We start from the raw sequence: 18,990 nt of genomic DNA on the forward strand, positions 1-18,990 counted from the left end.
CCTGGTGTGTCTACCCCACACGTGAGTTGCTCTGTGTACCTTGGTTTATTTTGCTAGTCTTTCTCGCTCAGCACTGTTTGCAATAGTTAATCCTTCTTGTTCCCTCGAGCTTTGACTGGGCAGCATCGAGCAGCCATTTCCGCACTAGGGGGAAGCGAGATCAAATTTATCTGCTTAATATCCACTGCGCTGACATTTTGTCCTTCTTGCCTGCGGCTGGCACATTAAACATGTGACTGTTGTCATGCTTATTGTTAAAGTCTTACGGCTTTTAGGAGCAGGGCTGGAGACTGGTTTTTATCTCCCCATTTGTTTTTTTATCTGGAAAAGGAAATCACAGAGATCTCACACTCTCTTTCTTCCTCCCCTCCTCCTTAAAATGCTTTCTGGGCAGCCTTGTACTTCTGAGCCCTGGCACTGCACTCACTGGACCTTCTCTACACTGAAGGATTTCACCTGCTCAGTTTTCTGTAGCCAGGACCCCAGCATGACGATAGAAGCACCCTGTACCTGCGTGGGTTGCATTCTGGCTCAGCACCACGATGGATTGCACTGGTACAAATCAGGGCCTTTAGTAATCGATCCCGCTGTGTGCAGGGTAGAAAGCTGAAACGCCACGTGGCCTCTAATGGCTGCAATCAGAGCAAATCCCCAGTGTAAAACGGAGGTAGCATTTGAGAGAGCCGCAATGACTCCAAGTCCTGTTCTCAGCAGCACAATCCTCACTGAAGGTCAGTAGGACTCGGGCTCCCGAGCGCCTGGCTCACACCCACAGCCACATCGCTGCAGTTTAAGTTACCAGGCAGCAGCTGAGCTGCCGTAAGTACAAGGACTTCCATGGGAGAGCTCTGCGACCACCCTGCTCCCATTTAGTGAAATCGGGCTGTGCTGACTCCCTCACTCGCCGTAACCCACTTGTGTGTCTGAGCCCTGGATTGCTCTTGTATGGGGAAGCGAGGCACGCTTATGAGCATCGCCCCGGCAGGACCGTGATGGAGGGTGATGGGAGCCTTGCCCAAGAGAGCAAAAGACAAGAATGGCTCAAAACGAGCAGCTTTTGATTTAAAATTAAAAAAAAAAGAAAAAAAGTCTCTCTGCTATGCTAATCCCTCCTGGCTTCCAATCATTAAAAATAATACAGATGTTAACAGACAGAGCCATAGAGCCATCTTTCTTCTCTTTTGTTTAGGGGTGGATGAAGGCTAATGAAACCCCAGACTGCGGGTTTGTTTGCCTTACATAATAGGCGGCCAAACTGTTTTCGGCAACTGCAGCATTCAGTCGAGAGATTCATGGAGGGAAGCCTTAATTAGAGTAATTGCTCTATTTATATAACGATTCCCTTTTGTCTGAGATCAAATAGATCTTTGAGAAATCTTATTTCCTTGCGAGTTAATTTCTGGCCTGTTAGTTTAGCTCATGAATCTTAATGAAGATGAGCATGTTGGGTATCTCCCAATCTCCCCGCTCTCCCTCATTACTAGAGGGGAGGCTGTGGGGCGTTAATCTGTACTGCTGCTGCTTTTCACTTTGGTAGCAACATGGGAGAAACACCAACAGGCAGGAAATGTTAATACCACGAACAGGGAACTCTTGCTTTCCTTTAACAGCTTGGGCTTGACTATTGCATTGGCAGAATCCCTAATAGGGGTCCTCTGAGGCACGTGGTGTGATGGAGGGGAGGTGAGACTGAGGGTCCGCCGTCGTATCTGTGACAGGCTACCATTGGGCTCCTGGCAAAATAAAGCGATGCATTTCTCTGGGTCTCTGTTCCCTGCCTGTAAGACGGGGAGAGCCTCTATCTCTGCCGTACGCTTGCATTTGAAAGATGAGCTGCTCAGGGGCACAGGCTTTCTCTTACAAGGTAAATGTGCCCTGCCTAGGGCAACGGAGTCCTGATGGGAGCTGGTGCGTCTAAGACTTTCTTTGTATTAAAGAAATAATGATTTCTTCCTCATCCAGATGGCTGACAATGTGAAGGGAATGGCTGAGCAGGAAGCTGTATTCCTCTTCCTGAAGTGCATTACTTCTGGGAAGGGGTCTGGGCTTGTTAGTGTTTTCCTAGAACATGATGCAATTTCACGTAATCTAGTCACTGTGATATGAAATTAATTATCCTGATGCAAATAGCACATACATGAGTTACGTAAAACCTATCAGGGATTCCAGTATTAAGAAAGGGAACTTACAAATTCAATGGAATTAATGCTTTGAAACATCTGTTTTGTGCAAACATCCCCTCACAGACTTCCAGGCTGACTGATTTCCAAACTCAGCCTCTTGAGATGGAATTTGCAATGCTGCATGTGAGCAGCAGCAGAGAAGTCCAGTACAGCCTTGCCCAGCAGACTGGGAGACCTGGAGCCCTTCCCAGCACAGTCCGAGCCATGTAGTGGGTGAAGGGGAGGACTGGCGCGGGTCCTCTGCTCTCCCTCACCTGCTCGCGGGCTGAGCTCCCAGGGCTGACGCAGATTTTTTCCTAATGGTTGGCACTGCTATGTCTGCATTTTTTCCTTGTAACTTCACAGGCCCTCTGTGGACTAATCTCCAGCTTTTAATTTCTTGTCATGGCTTGCTGCGTTTTCTTTCAGTAAATGTTTTCAAATGATCTTGTGAAGTCATGTTTTTGGCTCATTCCAGCTGCTGGTTTTGGCTGTGATGCTGCTGAGAGGGTTAGCTGAGGTCAGTGAGCGCCTCGCTTGAGTTTGCTGCTCGGCAAACTGGTGTAGCCCAAAGGGACCCGGTCTGAGGATGCTCCCAAGGGGCTCTTTACACCGGGAGTGGGCTAATTCCCCATGGTTGGATGTGATCACAGAGCAAGGGCTTGATGGCCTGGTTCAGGTTTAAGATTGGTAGTCTTGCTATTGGTTTTCCTGGGAGGCATCTTGGATTTGGGCGATTACGTGTTTCTTTTTGTTCAGGAACATCTCTTTGTTTGCCTTGTTGTTGTTACTGTTGAATTTTTTTTCTCTGTGTTTCTTCACTGAGCGCTGTGTGCCAGAGGTTGAGATTCATGCAAAATTAAAGATACTCAATAAACGTTAGGAGATGACATTTTGCCACAGAAAACTTTCTGCTGAGCATCTTCTCTCATCACTTTCAAAAACATTAGAGGGTTGTACTTGGAAGGACATTTAGGGCTGTCCAACCTATGAAGCAAGAGTCAAACTCTGGCCTTCCCGTGGATGCCAGGAACCGCCAACACTCTGTAAGACTTTTTCTAGCCGTTTCTGAATGCAGTTGAAGGGATCAAGTGAAAGATTAGCTGCACTTCTGAAAACCTTTCCCCTGCGCAGCCTGCATGTGTGCAGAGGGCAGCATCTGTGTGCTCTGGGCACTCAGCTTTACCCCTCCTGCTGCAGATATTCCTCTTATATGGCCAGAGACATGGGTATGGGCTCCAGCTACTTATTTCAGAGATGAAGGCTGAGCTTGTAATTAAGTTCCTCAGAAATCTCAAGTTCTTTGTTTGCTTTGCTAGAAGTGCCATCAGATAGCAGAGGCGGCATGAGACTGGCCGTTAGATGCTACCCTGTTGCAGCAGAGAAATGTCAGTACTGCCTAAGGCAGAGGGAGAAAGAGGAGGATTCATGGGCTCTTGAGCCTTTGAGAGGTCATTATAATCTTTTGGTTTTTTCCTGACATACTGGACAACACAAACTAAAACTGCATCCATTTTTTGTCAGTGCAATAATTCCTAGTGAATTCAGATAGTATTTGAGGGGGTTAGTTACCATTTTAGTGGAAACTGGCTTCAAAAATTTCATCCTTTAATTTTATATGCCTGTCATAGTGAGGCAGGTAACTCTGTTCCAGTGTAAAACATCAGTGCTGTCTCTGTTGGAGTCACCATCTGCACGCCTGCTTTTCAGCCTAATTGCTAGATAAAGACTGGAGCTGCTTCCCAGAGAAAACACCCCACCTTCACCAGGCTGTGACAGATCTGCCACCTCCAAAATTCACCAGGGAGGAGCAGCAATGGCCAATATCTTGTTTTCTGTCAGCCCTCGGGTGCAGAGGTGTGTGTACATCCACAGGCCAAGTAAGCTGCCGGGATGCTGCGGCTGCCCAGAATACGGGACCATATTTCACGTACCGCATGATGCCGTTCAAAGGCAACATTTTCAGTGCCGATTCCCGTATGCAGATGCAACTGAGAAGTCTCAGTGCAGTGTACAATACGTTTATCAGGGATGTAAGTTAATGATAAGAGACCGACTGTCCTTTGAAATGATATCCCACCCTTTTGCTGAAGCAGACAAGTATGAGTTTGACTGCCATGAAAGGGAGGCCTCCTCGTGTGTTGATACTCTTTGTAGAGTGCATGATTTATATTCGCTTTCAAGGTCCTGCTGGCCTGCGTTAGGTGCTTACAGTATCTGGGAAACAAGCTTAGAGAAACGTGTCCGGAGTGGTTTATGGTGCTGGTGGGTCGCTCCAGCCCTTGATACCCTTGTGCTTCAAAGCCCTGTTTTTACAGAGCAAGAGAGGCAGCAGCACTGAGCTCATGCCTGACAGCTGGGGAAGGTGCTGTTTGATCGGGTCCCCCATAGGTCAGCTCACTCCTGTCGGAGGCAAGGATTAATTCAGAGGGGTTTTGTGGCAGCCCAGCATCGCTCTCAGCAGCCAGCCAGGGCGACGTGTTCCAGCAGTGGGTGAATTTGAAGCCGTCGCTCTGCTCCTGCCTCCTTTGGGCACCCAGTGTGGGGTAGACGGTGCCTAGAGTTACCCAACTAAGGTTTTTCAGTGTGTGGGTCCCATGCTCAAATTGGAGCTGGCCGGTCAAATTTGAACAGTCATTTTGTTTCGTATGTTATGTTTCGCTTTTTCAGAGCTCAAAACAGCCCACCTCAAGGGATGGCCCTTGCCTAATCCTCATTGTCCTAACAAAATGGGTGTTTTAAGTAGCCAGGAATGTGTTTACGTTGGCTTTCAGCTTGTTGCATCGGATGCCTTCACTTGGTGCAATTTTGGCATCATGTGGAGTAAAGCAAGCAAATAGGAATGTAAACACACTTTTATATCCTGGGGCTCTGAACTGGTCTGGGAATGGACAGTCCAGTTTAGGTTTTGGTCTTATATGGTTGAGTGTGAATGGGAACCCAAGCAAAGCATGTTACCAGCTCTTTTCAGAGATTATTTCTTTCATGATTTTTTTTTTTTTTCCTCTCCACATTTAGGAGAAGCTTCCTGGTATAATGAAGGCAGTGGTAGGTCAGGAGCCAGGAGACATGGGACTTATTCCCAGCTCTTCTCTCCTTTTTGTCTTGTCTTTTTGGACTGTTTTGGTCTATACCACTCCCAGCACCAGCAAGCTCTGATCTTATTTGAGCTTTCTAGGTGTTCCAGCAATGCAATTAAGAGCTAGTGAGGTGCAGATATCCATCTGTGGGGCCAAAGAAGCTGGGCAGGGAATTTCTAGAGAAAGACGGGGCTGCCAGGAGATTTCTGGCCTGTTTTGCAAACCAAAGAAATTTAGTTCAAGACTTGCAAAAGCTTGTCTGAACCAGGTCTCTCAGACATTTTGGCTTGACCCATTTCTTGTTTGGAAACCAGGCTGTTGTCTGGGGATCAGTATCCCGCAGAAATTTTGGGGCAGAGTCTCTTGGGAAACAAATTGTGTTTGGGTTCTGCTGGTAAAAAGGGAGAAGAACGGGTTGAAAGGGTTGGGGAGACAGAGAAGTTCTGCTTGTCCTTGGGCCTGACCCTGGAAATGCTGCATAACTGAGGGCTGAAGAGGCCAGAGAAGCATGGAAAGACCCCAGCTGCAGAGCGCCGTGTCAGCTTTGCTCCTCTTCTCGTGACCGCTCTTACAAATCTGGATTCACTTAGCAGCTCTTTCTACTAATGTTTTGGGTGGAATGGTGGAAAACAGTTCTGCCATAGGGAATCCTATGGCAGCACGTGTTCTCGAAGGGCTCAGGAGGTCAGGATGGAGCTGGGTTTTTTGCGCTAATGTCAGCAGAGTCTGGGGTCCCGCAAGGTCTCAGCTGCAGATGCCCCATCTACTTTGGCTCTGAAGCCCCCTCAGGATGGGGTATTGGGGAGACTTGTGAAAGAAATCTGGCAGTCGTCTTTCTTCTCCCTGTCTTCTCTCTAGGTAGGGAATGACTAGACCTTTTATCCGCTTGTTCTGTAAGAATTTGTACCTTCTGAAAAGCTCCTACAGTCAGAATGAAGTTGGTCTCTCACTGCACCTCCCCTTCTTTTTATTTCCCTATTGCCGAGATGCAGCAGACTTGGTCATTCCCGAAACAGTGACCGATTGTCTGGTTTGGCTGGTTCAGCTATTTGCTAAACATAATGCTCTTTCATCTTCGAGGAAATCGTCTGGACACCTCCACCAGAGTGGAGCTTGCTTTATGCTGCTGTTTCAATAGGCAAATAAAAGCGGCTGTTTTCCCAGTTTAAACATAACCTGATTTCTCTAATGAATTAGAAATACTTGAGGGGAGGGGAAAGATTGGGTTTTACTGAATTTAAAAACTGTAATCCTAAATTAACAAGCCAACTAGCTCTTTTCCTGCCTGAGGAAAGGATTCCCCTCCTCCCCCAATATTTCCCTTCCCCTTAAGAAATGTCCGCAGCACTCACACTTCATCATTCTTGTCGGGACCTAAAGGGCACCCACCGGAGCCCTCTCGCGCCGTGTGCATGATGTACGGCTTTTCTCGTAGCTCCCTGGAAAATCAGGGCACTTTGGCTGAGGTTTGAGATTTCTTTTCACTGGTAACAGAGGAAAAATGTTACAAAAAGAAATCCTCTAAAAGAGTTTTGCCATCAGGAGAGGAGACGGTCACCTGTCTGCTCTCATCTGCTCAGGGCTCAGGGGGCTCTAAAAGCCAGCGGCTTGCTCATTTTCCTCTGTTTCCTGAGATGACAGGAAGGAAAGCGTAGGCTCCTGGCTGCGCTTCAGCAGGCTGAGGTTCAGGAAAAAGACACAGCTCAGGACTGACTCCAGTCCAAAGCCTGGCTGGCTGGTGAGCAGCGTTTGAGAGTGAGCTTGTATTGCTGAGAAATTAATACAGAAATAAATAACCATCAAAACCACTGTGCAACATTTATAATGTTGCCAACAATGCAATTCAACTTTCTTTTCTATTGTGGTAACCAAGGATTTGACCAAAAGAAAAAGGACTAGGGAGAAATAGACCCCAACTTCTTCCTCTAGAGAATGAGTCAAGTTCCTTGCATGCGGTTCCAGTACAATGAAATTGAGAAGTCTGGCCAGCAACTGGGTTCAACAGGAAAGCTGAGGACAAGCTTTTGTGCAACTGCTAATAGGTCCCTCTCCCGTGGCCCTGCCGGATGGGAGGAAACAAACAGCCCTTTTTGTTTTGCAGTTCATGACGAAGAACCCCAACATGCGGCTGGGCAGCCTGGGGCTGGGCGGTGAGAGCGCGATTCTGCGGCACCCCTACTTCAAAGATCTGGACTGGGACCTGCTGAACCAGCGTCAGATGGAGCCACCGTTCAGGCCCCGAATTGTACGTGGGAAGGAGGGTGGGGTGAAGGGATCCTTGTTTTTTTCTCTTCTGGGCTCTTTAAGCAGGTTTATTCCCACGAGACAGGAAAGGAGGTGAAGGAAAGGCAACCTTGACATGAAAGCCCTGGCCCAGGAGCCAGGAGGTGAGGTCTCTGGTCTTGACTTGGCTTCTGGTTGGCCACCTGATGTTGTACAGTTCACTTTTCCCCTCCATGCTGGATTTTCAAAGGCAGTTCAGCCAAAAGGTGTGGGTTTGTAAAAGCAGCTGCAGCAGATCAGGCACCTAACTACCCTTTGCCTTGCCCCAAATATAAAACAGGGTGAGTAATCCTCATTCTGACCACTCCACCTACCTCTTCACGACTGGGCTCTCTCTCTGTATAGCACCCAGCACAGTGTTCCCTGCTCAAACCACCTTCAGCTGAGTGGGTCAAATGGCAGACAGGCTGCAGAGGGGACAGTGTTGCCCGTTTTCCCAGTAGTGCCACACAGTCCAAAGGATGCTGTCCGTGGAGAGCCTTTCCAAGGTTGTCTCTGTGGCTTCCTTGCCTTTGGAATTGTCACTTGGAGTGGCTTGGTCTCATGCTGTGGTCACTCTGCAAACTCATAGTGGCAGTGGTCAACCCCAGTCCTGCTCTGTGGAGCTCACTGGGTGCAGGATCAGGCTCTTGTGTTGTTTCTTCACCTGAATCAAAGGCTAAGGGAGCCTCCTCAGTCCCCCACGAGCTGGACGGGATCTGGGAACATTAGACTTCAATGTCAATAAAACATCTTGTTCAGGATGCAGGAAAAACATGCGCCTTGTCAAAATGTGCCACAAACCCCGTTTGTGTGTGTGCATTGTAAACAGTCCCACTCTGTGGCACGCAGTAAGGAATCCAGCACCTGGAGGCAAGCCATTTGTCTTCCCACGGCCCAGTAATTCATTATTGTGCAAGTTTAATGGCTCACACACAGAGGAGTGTACGCCCCCCAAAAACCCAGCTGAGACACTCTGCAGATAAGGAGGGACTGTGTGGAGTCAGCTAATTTGAAACGCGGCTGATAACTGCTTCGAATGGCTGGGTCTGTGCTGCCACTTGAGGAAAGGAACTGATTTATGTGCCCTGCCCTGCCGCGTCTGCAATGCATCAGAGGTGGTGTCAGTTAAATCAGAGAGGGGTTTGCCTGTCAGAAGCCTGCAGAGGCTCTAAAAGGGTTTACACTGTAAGAGGCTCTGTGGGGGCACTCAGCTGCGCCTAGTCCAACCCCAGAAAAAGCTTTCAGTAAGCTCAGCCTGGGTTATGGAAGTGATGGTTTATTGCACTCAAGACTAGACTAAAGATGCAGAGCGAGGATCAAGCAGATGATACATACTTTTGACATCTCTTTCCTTTGTCTTTTCTGTTTGACAGAAATCCAAAGATGACGTGAGCAACTTTGATCCAGATTTTATAAAAGAGGAGCCCATTCTGACTCCCATTGAAGAAGGAATTCTTCCGATGATAAACCAAGATGAATTTAGAAACTTTTCATTCACAAGCCCAGAATTGCAGCAATAGCTATGGCTCTGGGGAAGGGCTGCTGAGAGGACTGGGGGGAAATGAAATGAAAACCAAGTTTACCAGGAATTTCATTCTCAAGGAGTAACAGTGCACTGACTTTACATGATACAGCAGCACCACTGTCAACGTTAACTTAATGTGAAATTGAAGCCTTCCTGTGTTTGTTGGATTTATGCAGCTCTTGGATCAAATATTGACAGGGGTGGAACAAACATGATATTGTGAGTAGCTGATGCAGACAGAGAATTGAATGCTGAGCTAGTTGGCTCAGCCTGAATGTCACTGCTTGCAGTGGATTCAAGGAGTCAGCGTGAGCACAAACAAGTGTCTTGCAGCTCTGAGCCAAACAGACTTGTTACAATTCTGATTGTTTGCAAGACTATTTTGAGGAGTCACAGCACTGTCCAGTGTTATGGAGCCATGATCCAGCATCCCATGGCCTGACTGAACCAGATGTTGCTACTGACTTTACCTGTTTCTGCAGTATTTATTTCTTTCCGAAGGACAAATGGCTCTCTTTGCCACTGTTTGGGTTTCCATGTGAAATATGTCATTGTGGTGACTAGCAGAAGGAAAAAAACAAATGCCCTGTGTCCCACACAGATTCTTCCAAATCAAAGGGAAGTCACGTGCTCGTAGTGTTTTACTGTTTGTGCGATATGAAAAGTTTTAGTGTTTGCATTCTGTGAAATGCCTTTTTACATCATGCATCTTCAATGCTCCTTTCTTTGCCTCCCAGCTGTTTTCAACTATAATGTAACTTGTAAAACTTTACTGTTTATTTAGGCCCATTCTATTTAATTATGTTATACAGAGCCCCTTTTGTGGGTTTAGTGCCTCATTAAAAATTTGATCCAAAGTGGTAGCGCTTAAATTTGTAGCATTATTGCGATGGGAGCCGCAGAGCTGGCAAACTGCTTGAAAGCAGAGTTGTCGGCCAACAGATAACACAAAAGGACAACTTTCTCTCATGAGAATGATAAACCTTATCTAAGAAACAGGGTGACTTGGTTTGGTTTGGATTTAAGGGCTTGTTACTCACAGGGCACTTCCCCTCAGTTGCAGCCTCAAGCCTTTGCTACAGGCAGACTGAGACAGTTTTTCAGTGTGGTTTGTAGAAACCAGACACTCTAGGAGATGGTTCTGTGCTGTCCCTGCTCTTCTGGAAGTTAGATGATTTTTCTGTAGCTCCATGGCACAGCTTTGCACTCCTTGCTAGTCTTGAAGCTGTATATCAGGATTATAGCCTCTTCCTTGGGCAGATATGAATTACTAGAGAAGAAGGATTTCTAACCTTTTGCAAAACTGATCATGTTCATATAGTTCTAGTCACATGCTTTAACGTGAAAGAAGGGTGAGTTGCAGCAGAGAGGGACACTTCTGCACAGACTTTGCACCGCTGTAGCTGTGGAGGTGGTGTCAGGGAGCATAAGCCTTTGTCAAGGAAATTACAAAGGTACAACCCCCATTACAGCACAGACCGACCAGTATGTACATGCTCACCTTCTGCGAGACCAAGATACAAATAAGAAAAAAAAGCTGAGATCTGCATACAAGTGATAGACCTTCCCACCCAAGCTCTCTCTACTTGACCAAGTCCCTTTTACTTCTACCCCTAAACTATCTGCTGAACTGTTTGACAGGCGGGGCACAAGTTCAGTTACCCTTGGACTCTTCTTGCTTTTGTGCTTGTGTATTATACCAGTTCTCCCTCTTTTGTTCCTGCATCTCCTCTTTCAAGTAAGCACAGCTTCATTCTCTGGTCTTCCCTCCCTTCCATGGGCATCTTCTGGCCACATCACAGCCAGTCAGCCTCTCATCTCTTTGCTGTGGGGCAGCTCCTTCAAAGTGGGGCAAGAGAGGAGGAAAGACAGGTTGGATAGTATGAGTGGGAGAAGGAAGAGTGGATATCCAGAAAAATGATCCAAGAACCAGTCATGCAGACTGGCTTGAATTGCTTTGCCATATAGGCAGAAATGGTACAGGGATGAATGCATTTGCATGAGGGGGCCACTGTGGCTTCTTATTCACGTGTGAATTAAGCGTAGCGTTCGCCTGTCTGGTGCAGACATGACCCTAGGCAACTCTTCACTCAGTTTCCCACCCAGTTTCCCAGCTTTATGACTGCAGCAGTGTTCGCTTGACAAGGGGTAAGTGCAGGTAAGCTGGCCACCAAGAGTGGGAGCACCAAAACTGTCTGTGAATTTTGTGTTGACAGCTTTTTGACTCTCCCACTGTTGAGGATTATGAATGACCTCTCCTTCCCTGGAGATCAGTGCAGGAGAACAGTAAGTGATACACTTTTTTGCCAGTATGTTGGTATCATCCCAGGGTTTCACTGGTTGTGTTATTCCTCAGGGCTCTGGAGACCTTCTGGAATCACTCCTGCTGGAGAAGGTAGTGCCATAGTGTTGCCTTCAGCAGCAAAACGTGATCCCGTCTCCATGGCCCCAGGATCCAAGCAGCTTTGCTTATCCCACTGACAGTATGAAGATTGTGCAATAGTCGCCTTTGGAGACCTTTATTGGTGTAGCAATACCCACCAATCTGTGTCCTGAAAGCCTGGGGAATGGAAACACCTCTGTAGGTGCTCTGTTAGGATTTTTGTGAACTGTAAATCAGAAAGCTTGTAGATCTCTGGAAGATATAAAATGGTGTCCGAGGCCACCCGGGGGAGCAGGAAAAGCTCCTGCCCTGGCCAGCCAGTACCTGCTTTGGCCCAGGGATTTTTGGCTTGATGGGGCAGGGATCAAATATCAAAGGGAGATTCTTCCCCAGCTTCACTTTTCATCGATTGCAAGTGGTGTCAGGGTCACTCCGCCCTACCATAACTCTCATTGCGAAGCGCGTGTGCAGATCCGTGTTTGGACAGGAGCTAATGCTCTGCTATACAGTAATTTCCTTGATTTTCATAATTTTACCTGGATCTTGCTTCATAATTCAGGGCAGCTCTTGCCCTCCATTGCCTGCCTAGAACTCACATGTCTACGTAATGATTTCAGCCACTCGAGTCAGCAGATCTTGAGTCAGCCACGTTTGGCCAAGATCCCTGAACTCTCCCATACTTTTTACGAGGAACTGCCATTTCGATCGTGTTCCCTCCAGACGCTGTCAGCAGCATGGATAAAGATCAGCTCATTAAAAAGTATCTATGCAACAGCTTTGCTTTTGAAAAAGCTGAATTAGTGTTTACGCTCCCATTGACTATGTAAAGAAATATTGTTTTATTTTTTTCTAAAAACAAAGCAGGGATACACAAAAGTTTTTCCATGAGCTAGCCTGCCAGCTCTTTTGGCTTCATTGCTTGCCTGAGTGGATGCAAGATGGTTTTAGTCTATTAATTTGGTCCTGGCTTTAGGAGTATATTAAGCTGGCAGCCACGGGTTTGTAAGGTTTAAAGCATAAAATGCTTGTATTTGCTCCAGTGTGAAAACTGGCAATAGAGCAAATTATAATTAGTTCCCTTTGCACTGCTTTAGTGCTTGCATGAAAAGGGAAGGTCCCTTTGATGTCTCTAAATTTGTGTTGTGTGCAATCCTTTCATTTTCAAAGAGGTTCATGAAATTTAGCTATAAAATTCAGTGGCCTACATCTCATTCAAGGCCTTTGAAAGTTGAGGGTAAGAAGCAGATGGTCTAGAATGAATAGATGAAAATCATCTCGCATCTACTCAGGCTGGCTGTGCTGCCAAAGACATCATTTTTAATACCACTGCTTGATAGGCAATGGAAAAAAAATCTCACAGACTCCAAGTGCCTAAGGGATTTTAATGTAAAAAATGCAATTCTAACTGCTGGATGAAGATGCTTTGAATGCATTCTCAAAGACTGGCACAGGTTCCTTACTCCTTGTGAAGTCCTAAACGGTTTGCAACAGTATTTTCCCTTGAAGCTGCGTGCTCCTCCTGCAGAAGCTGCTGTTTCTCCAGTTGGGTATGAGAGAGGTTCCAGTGCCTGTGGTATGAGGGAGGACTTGATTAGCAGTGCCCAGAGCCAGGAGAAATGAAGAGGAAAACGTGTCTGGGATCATCTGCTCTGTCCCTTGGCCAGAAAGTAAAGAGCCGTTCGCTGCTGCCTGCTCTCTGTTGGTTTGTTCAGCTGTTCAAGTGCGTAGTTAGGAGGTTTCTGCTCCTCCCCAGGGAGACCATTTCACAGCTTTTACAACTCTTGCTGTTAAGCAAATTTCCTGATATTTGGAAATAATGTGAATGAGATGAAAATCTGTCTTATCATGCCACTAGGATTCTCATTGGAAGCTGCAAGTCAGGGTTTGTATTACTAAATATATACAGGGCTGCCAAACCGAAGCATTCAGAAATGATGAGTCAGGTTGTCTGAAAATCATGGCTCACTCAGAAAGCAAAAGCTTTCCAAAATAATAAATGTCAAGGTCTTTTTTTTTTTTAAAAACATCTGAATTATGAATATTTCGGATTCTGACTTGCACTTCTTCTCCACATCAATAGTAGCTGGAATGTTGTGTAATTATAATTTTTTTAGATGAAAGCTGGTGTCCGTGAATTGATGTGAAGCCAGACATTGGAGCTTGGAGGAAAATGCCAAGCACCAAGAGATGGGTGATAAAACTGTAAGAACAGGGGGCAGGGGTTTTATGTATTTTTCCACCTCTTCCTATTCTTTACGTGTAGTCACCACAGCGCGGTCCTTTGCCTCCCTGTCTCAAAACCCACATAACAGGGCATGCAGCAAACAGGACGCACAGGAGTGAAGAAAGAGAAGAGGAAGGCTGGGGAAGGCATTTACATGCTGTATAGTTGCTGTGCATAGGGCTTGTTCAGCAGCATTTCTCAACTTGTGCATCAGTCCTTGCACAAGCCTGTCACCTTTTGCCTTCTGCAGCCCGTCCTGCCGTTGCCCACCCGCCCCGCTGCCCGTCCTGCCTTCCCGTGGGCACAGCGCTCGGCATCGCCCCTCGGGACATCGCGGTCTGGAAGTGTCCTGCTGATGGAGCCAAGCCTGTAGGAAGAACAGAAGGTCAAAAAGCATGGAAGAACGATAAGTTGTGTTGGCGGTTGGCTATCTGGGCATCTTCTGCTCCTGAATGAGGTGGTGGGGACTCTGATATAGCCAGTGTCCCAGTGATGTCCATATGTGACTGGAAGTTGTGGGAGAAGGTCAGGCTATCTCCCCTTTCACATCCTGTATTAGAAGCTAGAAAAGAGAGGGGACAGGAGAGTGTCCTCTAAGAAAAGGGTTCACAACTCTGGGCTGTGACCAAGAGGGTGGAGTATAATTTAGAAGTGCCTAAGGACACTTGTAGGCAACTACTAAAGACATGCGAGAAAGTTGCCCTTTCATCTCTGCCCCCATCCACGCTGGGGAGGGCAGATGTCTTTGCCTCGATGAGGGTGGTTTGATCGAGGAGAACTGGGGACCACAGGTCTCGGGGACAGTGGGAATTAGAAGCCATTGTGGCAAAAGGCTGCCGAGGAACATCCCCAAACCCTTTCATCTCAAGGAGGAAGCTTGAAACAAGCTTGGGTCAGAGGCTTCGCTGCATGGGCTCCTACTGGTAACATGTCAGTGTGGAGGTTTTAGCCCTGAAACAGTTTTAACTTGCCTGTGGTATCAGCTCTCCTGCTCCAGCTCCGAGCTCCCACGGCTGTTGTTGGCAACAGGCCTTATAAAAGTGGAGATGAGAGATTTTAGCACTGAGTTCAGGATTGCTCAAAACTAGTGACTCAGTTCCTCCAGTGCTTCCTTCCCCCCTCCTTCAAATGAAGGGTTTATTCATCACCTGGTTTCTCATTTCCAAACATTTAACCCGAACTGGGGTCAGAGCCTCAGTTTTTCTACAACAGTGAAAACTAAAACGGTTTCTTCTTAAATGAAACCTGTTTCACCCTCACCTTACTTGATTCCAGGAACAAGATCTCAAGATCTTCAAACCACTACTACAACAACAGCAACAGCAACACCACCACCGTAGCCTCCACATATGCCAAGATAGAAGAACATTGCAAGAGTTGTCAATGAAGCCATTTTTGGAGACTAGCCAAGGTGTGCTGTGGTTGGACTGGGAGTGAGAGGCAGTTTGATATATCTTCATCTTATCTGCCTCTAGACTCAGACGAGAAGCAGTTCTAGGCCTCCTAGTCATTACAGGCTTGTCTACTGCCCAGAGATACCTTCTGCACAAAAGTATTTCATTCTTTTCCCAAATGCAGAGCCTAGTAGAAATAGGGTGTTAGGAACCTTTATTAGAGTTTGGTGGTAACCACAGATTTCTTCTGGACTGAGACATAGTGTCATGTTCACCCTAAGAACTGGGTCATTGGGTTTGCAAATGCCAACAAGGCTCTGGTTGATGTCTCCTCTAGCTTCTGGGATGTTGGTGTCTCCCAAACTTGAGTGAAGGATGGACCATCCGTAGCTCAAACCTTCTGACCTTCCAGCAGTATTACAGGTGAGTAAGTATTTCACCTAGAGCTGACTCGCCATTATTTTTAAGCTCTGTGAACACACTCTGGGGCTTAAGCCTAAGTATTGTGATCTGATAGACGTATCTGAACATGTTGCTCTCCTTGGGGCAACCTTTCTGTTTGCCACTTCTCAGGCCCTTTATTCTTGCTCATCGCTAACCCTTTCTCCAAGGAGAAGGCAGGGTGGTGGTTTTGTTTAGCTCGGTGCTTCTGCCACTTCGCCGGACAGTGGAGAAAACCGCCTCCAACTGCTGAAGGAAACTGGTCAAGTGAGCCCTATGTCACAGGATAATGTTCCCTTTCAAATGCTAATCTCAGTAGCTTAAAACTCAATTTTAACTGGAGGAAAAAAGGCAAGTGTGACCTTTAAACCTGCTCAGCTAGCCCTAGACTTTAGCAAAATCCTTCCGCTTGTGGGAACCTTCTTCACCAAGTTTCACCAGGCTCCCTGCAGACCCATGAAAATTGCCATGTAGAGCCTGCGTCTAAATTACACCCTGGCAATTGAAGGCTGTCTTTTGTTTTTGCTTCTAATGAGCAAGAATTTCCCCTGCCAGCTCGAGATGCCTTCTCTAATCTGTTACCCTGACTCCTTTAATTTTCCTTGCACTGCAACAATTTACCATGGCCCTGGGTCTCCGGCCCACAGCAGCCATTTCCCTCACACACGCAGAGGGGAGCTCTGCTGGTGTGGATCTGGTGAAGATGTTGTAATCCAAAATGGGGCTGTCTCTCAGCTATTTTGGTGGAGCCCGGTAATTTGTCTGAGATGGAAAATCCCCAAACTGCAATCAGTGCCTGGGACACTTGAGTGGAAAATGACAAAATTGTAACATGGCTCACCTCCCCGTGGTGAATTATTCTGCATCTACGTATAGAACTATCGGTGTTGGCCTGAACCACCCAGCGCGACCATAAAGGTATCTGGGCCTTTGTTTTGGCTCCGTAGCCTCTATATTGGGTCAAACATAGAGGAAGCGAAGCACCCATGGCCGTGCTAACAACGGAGGTTTGTTAGACATGGGTGATCCTCTGTTCCTCTGAAAGCATCTTGGGCAACAAGCCAGCGACCTCCTCTTCTCTCCCATTTAGCGAGGCCCGGGCAGAGGGACTGGGAGGGGTGGATGGATGCTCTCTCCTCCCAGTAGGAAGGGACATACCTCCTGGGTCAGAGGGAGGTCTCCAGGGAGCCTGCTGGTGGTGGCCAAATGTTGAAGGGTGACCTCACGTAGGTGTCTCTCGGTTTTGGTGGAGCACGAGTGTATCCCAGGGATGCCTGAGCACTAACAAATGGCTTAGGAGCCCGCAGCAGCAACTGGACTTCCAACCCCAGCAGCCGGCCCATAGCATCCCGCTGTGGAGACTGGTTCCTACGCAGAGACAAGGCGTGAGCAAGGAGGTGCCTGGAGCTACCCAGACCTGGAGTGAAAGCCTAAACGCAGCAAGCTTATTAGTGCTCAGCTGGGCTGAAAGATGCACATGAGGTCACTCAGGGACTTTGCCTTAGTCCTCCACCCACCTGTGTCCTCAGGCTGGGGCCGTGGGGAGCAGCTCCCAGGGGAGCAGAGCCTGCCTGATGTGCAGGACCTTGCCGCTGGGCTTGATGACCGCAGGAAAAGGCACCCTGTACAGCTGGTTGCTGGAATCGGGAAACTTCTTTTAGACGGCATCTAAATGAGCATCCTAGTTGAAAATGGGCAACTGAAGCCTAAGCTGTTGTTTGTGCCAAGACCCTCCCCTGCTCCTCGCTCCCAGCCTCTCCTGCTGGGCACTGTTGCCCATGAGCCGGCTGTTGATGGGGCGATGACCACAGGCGGCAAGAGCCCCACGCTGATTTAGGGTCATCAGGCAAAGGTCACACAGGCAACACCTACGTTTCTAAATCTCGGTGTCCACATAGAAGCAGGATTCTGCAGCTTATTTTTATTACCATCATAAAGTGAATCCGGCAGCTTTCTGAGATAGGGTACAAGATAAGCCTGCAACAAACCCGAGTAGACAAATAATTTTCTTTTAATTGCTGTTGTAGGCCAGTAGAAATGAAAAACCATGTGTCCAAGGGTATACACACCCTCATCCCCTGATTAGATACATATAATGAGATGGAAAGCTAATCTATCATATTTAGAATCAGTCAATTAGAGGGTTAGGGCTATAGATGCATTTAGCTTTAGCATTAGGGAGATATTTAAACCACATGCTGTACTTAGTCATTACCATGCTAAGTGATAGTAGATGCAGGTCACCCTATATATGGGCCGTAGTAATCAGCTTGAAGTATTACTAATTAAGCCTTTTCACCTTTGGGCTCTCTTCCATGCCACCACACATAAAATGGGCCATTGAGGTCATGGTGAGATGCTCTTTAAAACCCAACACCCACTGTTTATTGTGGAGTGGAGAGCAATTTGGCTTTCTACCTCAGCCTCTGCTGCCTGGAGAGAGTTGTAAACAAACAGCTCTCTTTCTTTATCAGATATTTTGCTCTTTAGTCGCCAGCAAAATAAGTGGTGGCAGATGCCAGCCGGGCACTCCTAGCCCTTCGCTTGCCCAGCTGCCTGCCTGGCATTATTTGAAGCCCGTGGACCATCCAGGTGCATAAACCATGTCAAAGCGAGTGCGGCTCTCCTGGCGATCCTCGCTCTCGTTTTCGGAGGAAGTCAATGAAAGCTGCAAATGCTGTAGTTACTGTGGAAAGCAGCTTATGAGATTAGGCGGAAGGTCAAAAATAGAAAAGCCCACAAAGGAAGGCCTAAAAAATTGTGGTGCGATACAGCGATACCCAGCAATAGTTTCAGCACTTCCCTCCGCACCCCCTGAGATGCAGCTGTACACCCCAAGGTCCTCAGCCGGCTCTGGTACCGGCCCATTCACCACGGGAGTTCATGGACTCCTTCAGGCCAAAAGCTCTTTATTTTTATATGAAGGGGGTTTGCATCTTTTTGCTTTTAAGACTTTGCTGTGTCGGACTGGTGGCAGAGCCACAGGCCACCCCGCTGCAGGTGGCCAGGAGAACGGAGAGCTTTGCAATGCCCTCCAGCCCAGGAGAAAGGCAGCGGGTGGCCGTGGAGAAGGAGGTGCAGTGTCTCAGGGTGCTCTCCAGCCCAAGGGGAGTTAATTTTTTGGACCAGCTTCTCTCTCACAGTATTACTGAGACATTCCCGGCAGCACCAGGGCCCCACTTTGCTGAGAAACAACCACCCTGCCCTTAAACCTTCACCTCTCCATCCTTTCACAGGCTAATTGCTCCACTTCTACCTTCATTTCTGGTCTCCCAGGAATCTAAGTAAAATCATCTCACTCGCAATGGGTAAAGCTGAATATGTGCCCGTAACAACCCTTTCCAGGCACTTGAAAACCCATCAACCCCATCCCTCTGGGGCAAGTCTTTGCAAGCAGGCAGGAGCTGGCACCAAGGTCTTGGACGAGGGTGCTCCCTCTCTCTCTCAGGAGAACACCAGGAACTGGTGCTGCTCACCAGCAACTGGGAAAGGTCTCGGCTTTGGCATTGACCTGGG

General features: G+C 47.5%; 1 protein-coding gene across 2 annotated transcripts in view; it reads left to right on the plus strand.

Moving 5' to 3' along the window:
- The window catches only part of PRKCH (protein kinase C eta), a 119,921-nt gene extending 110,017 nt beyond the window's left edge, over nt 1-9,904 (plus strand). For both annotated transcript variants that reach the window (XM_069783216.1, XM_069783217.1), the window contains exons 13-14: nt 7,344-7,487; nt 8,881-9,904. In XM_069783216.1, the coding sequence (XP_069639317.1) occupies nt 7,344-7,487; nt 8,881-9,027 (291 nt within the window). In that variant the 3' untranslated portion in view covers nt 9,028-9,904. The remainder of the gene's footprint in view (nt 1-7,343; nt 7,488-8,880) is intronic.
- The last annotated feature ends 9,086 nt before the right edge of the window (nt 9,905-18,990 follow it).

Source organism: Haliaeetus albicilla, chromosome 5 (genome assembly GCF_947461875.1).
Source record: "Haliaeetus albicilla chromosome 5, bHalAlb1.1, whole genome shotgun sequence".
In the NCBI taxonomy this organism is placed as follows: domain Eukaryota; kingdom Metazoa; phylum Chordata; class Aves; order Accipitriformes; family Accipitridae; genus Haliaeetus; species Haliaeetus albicilla.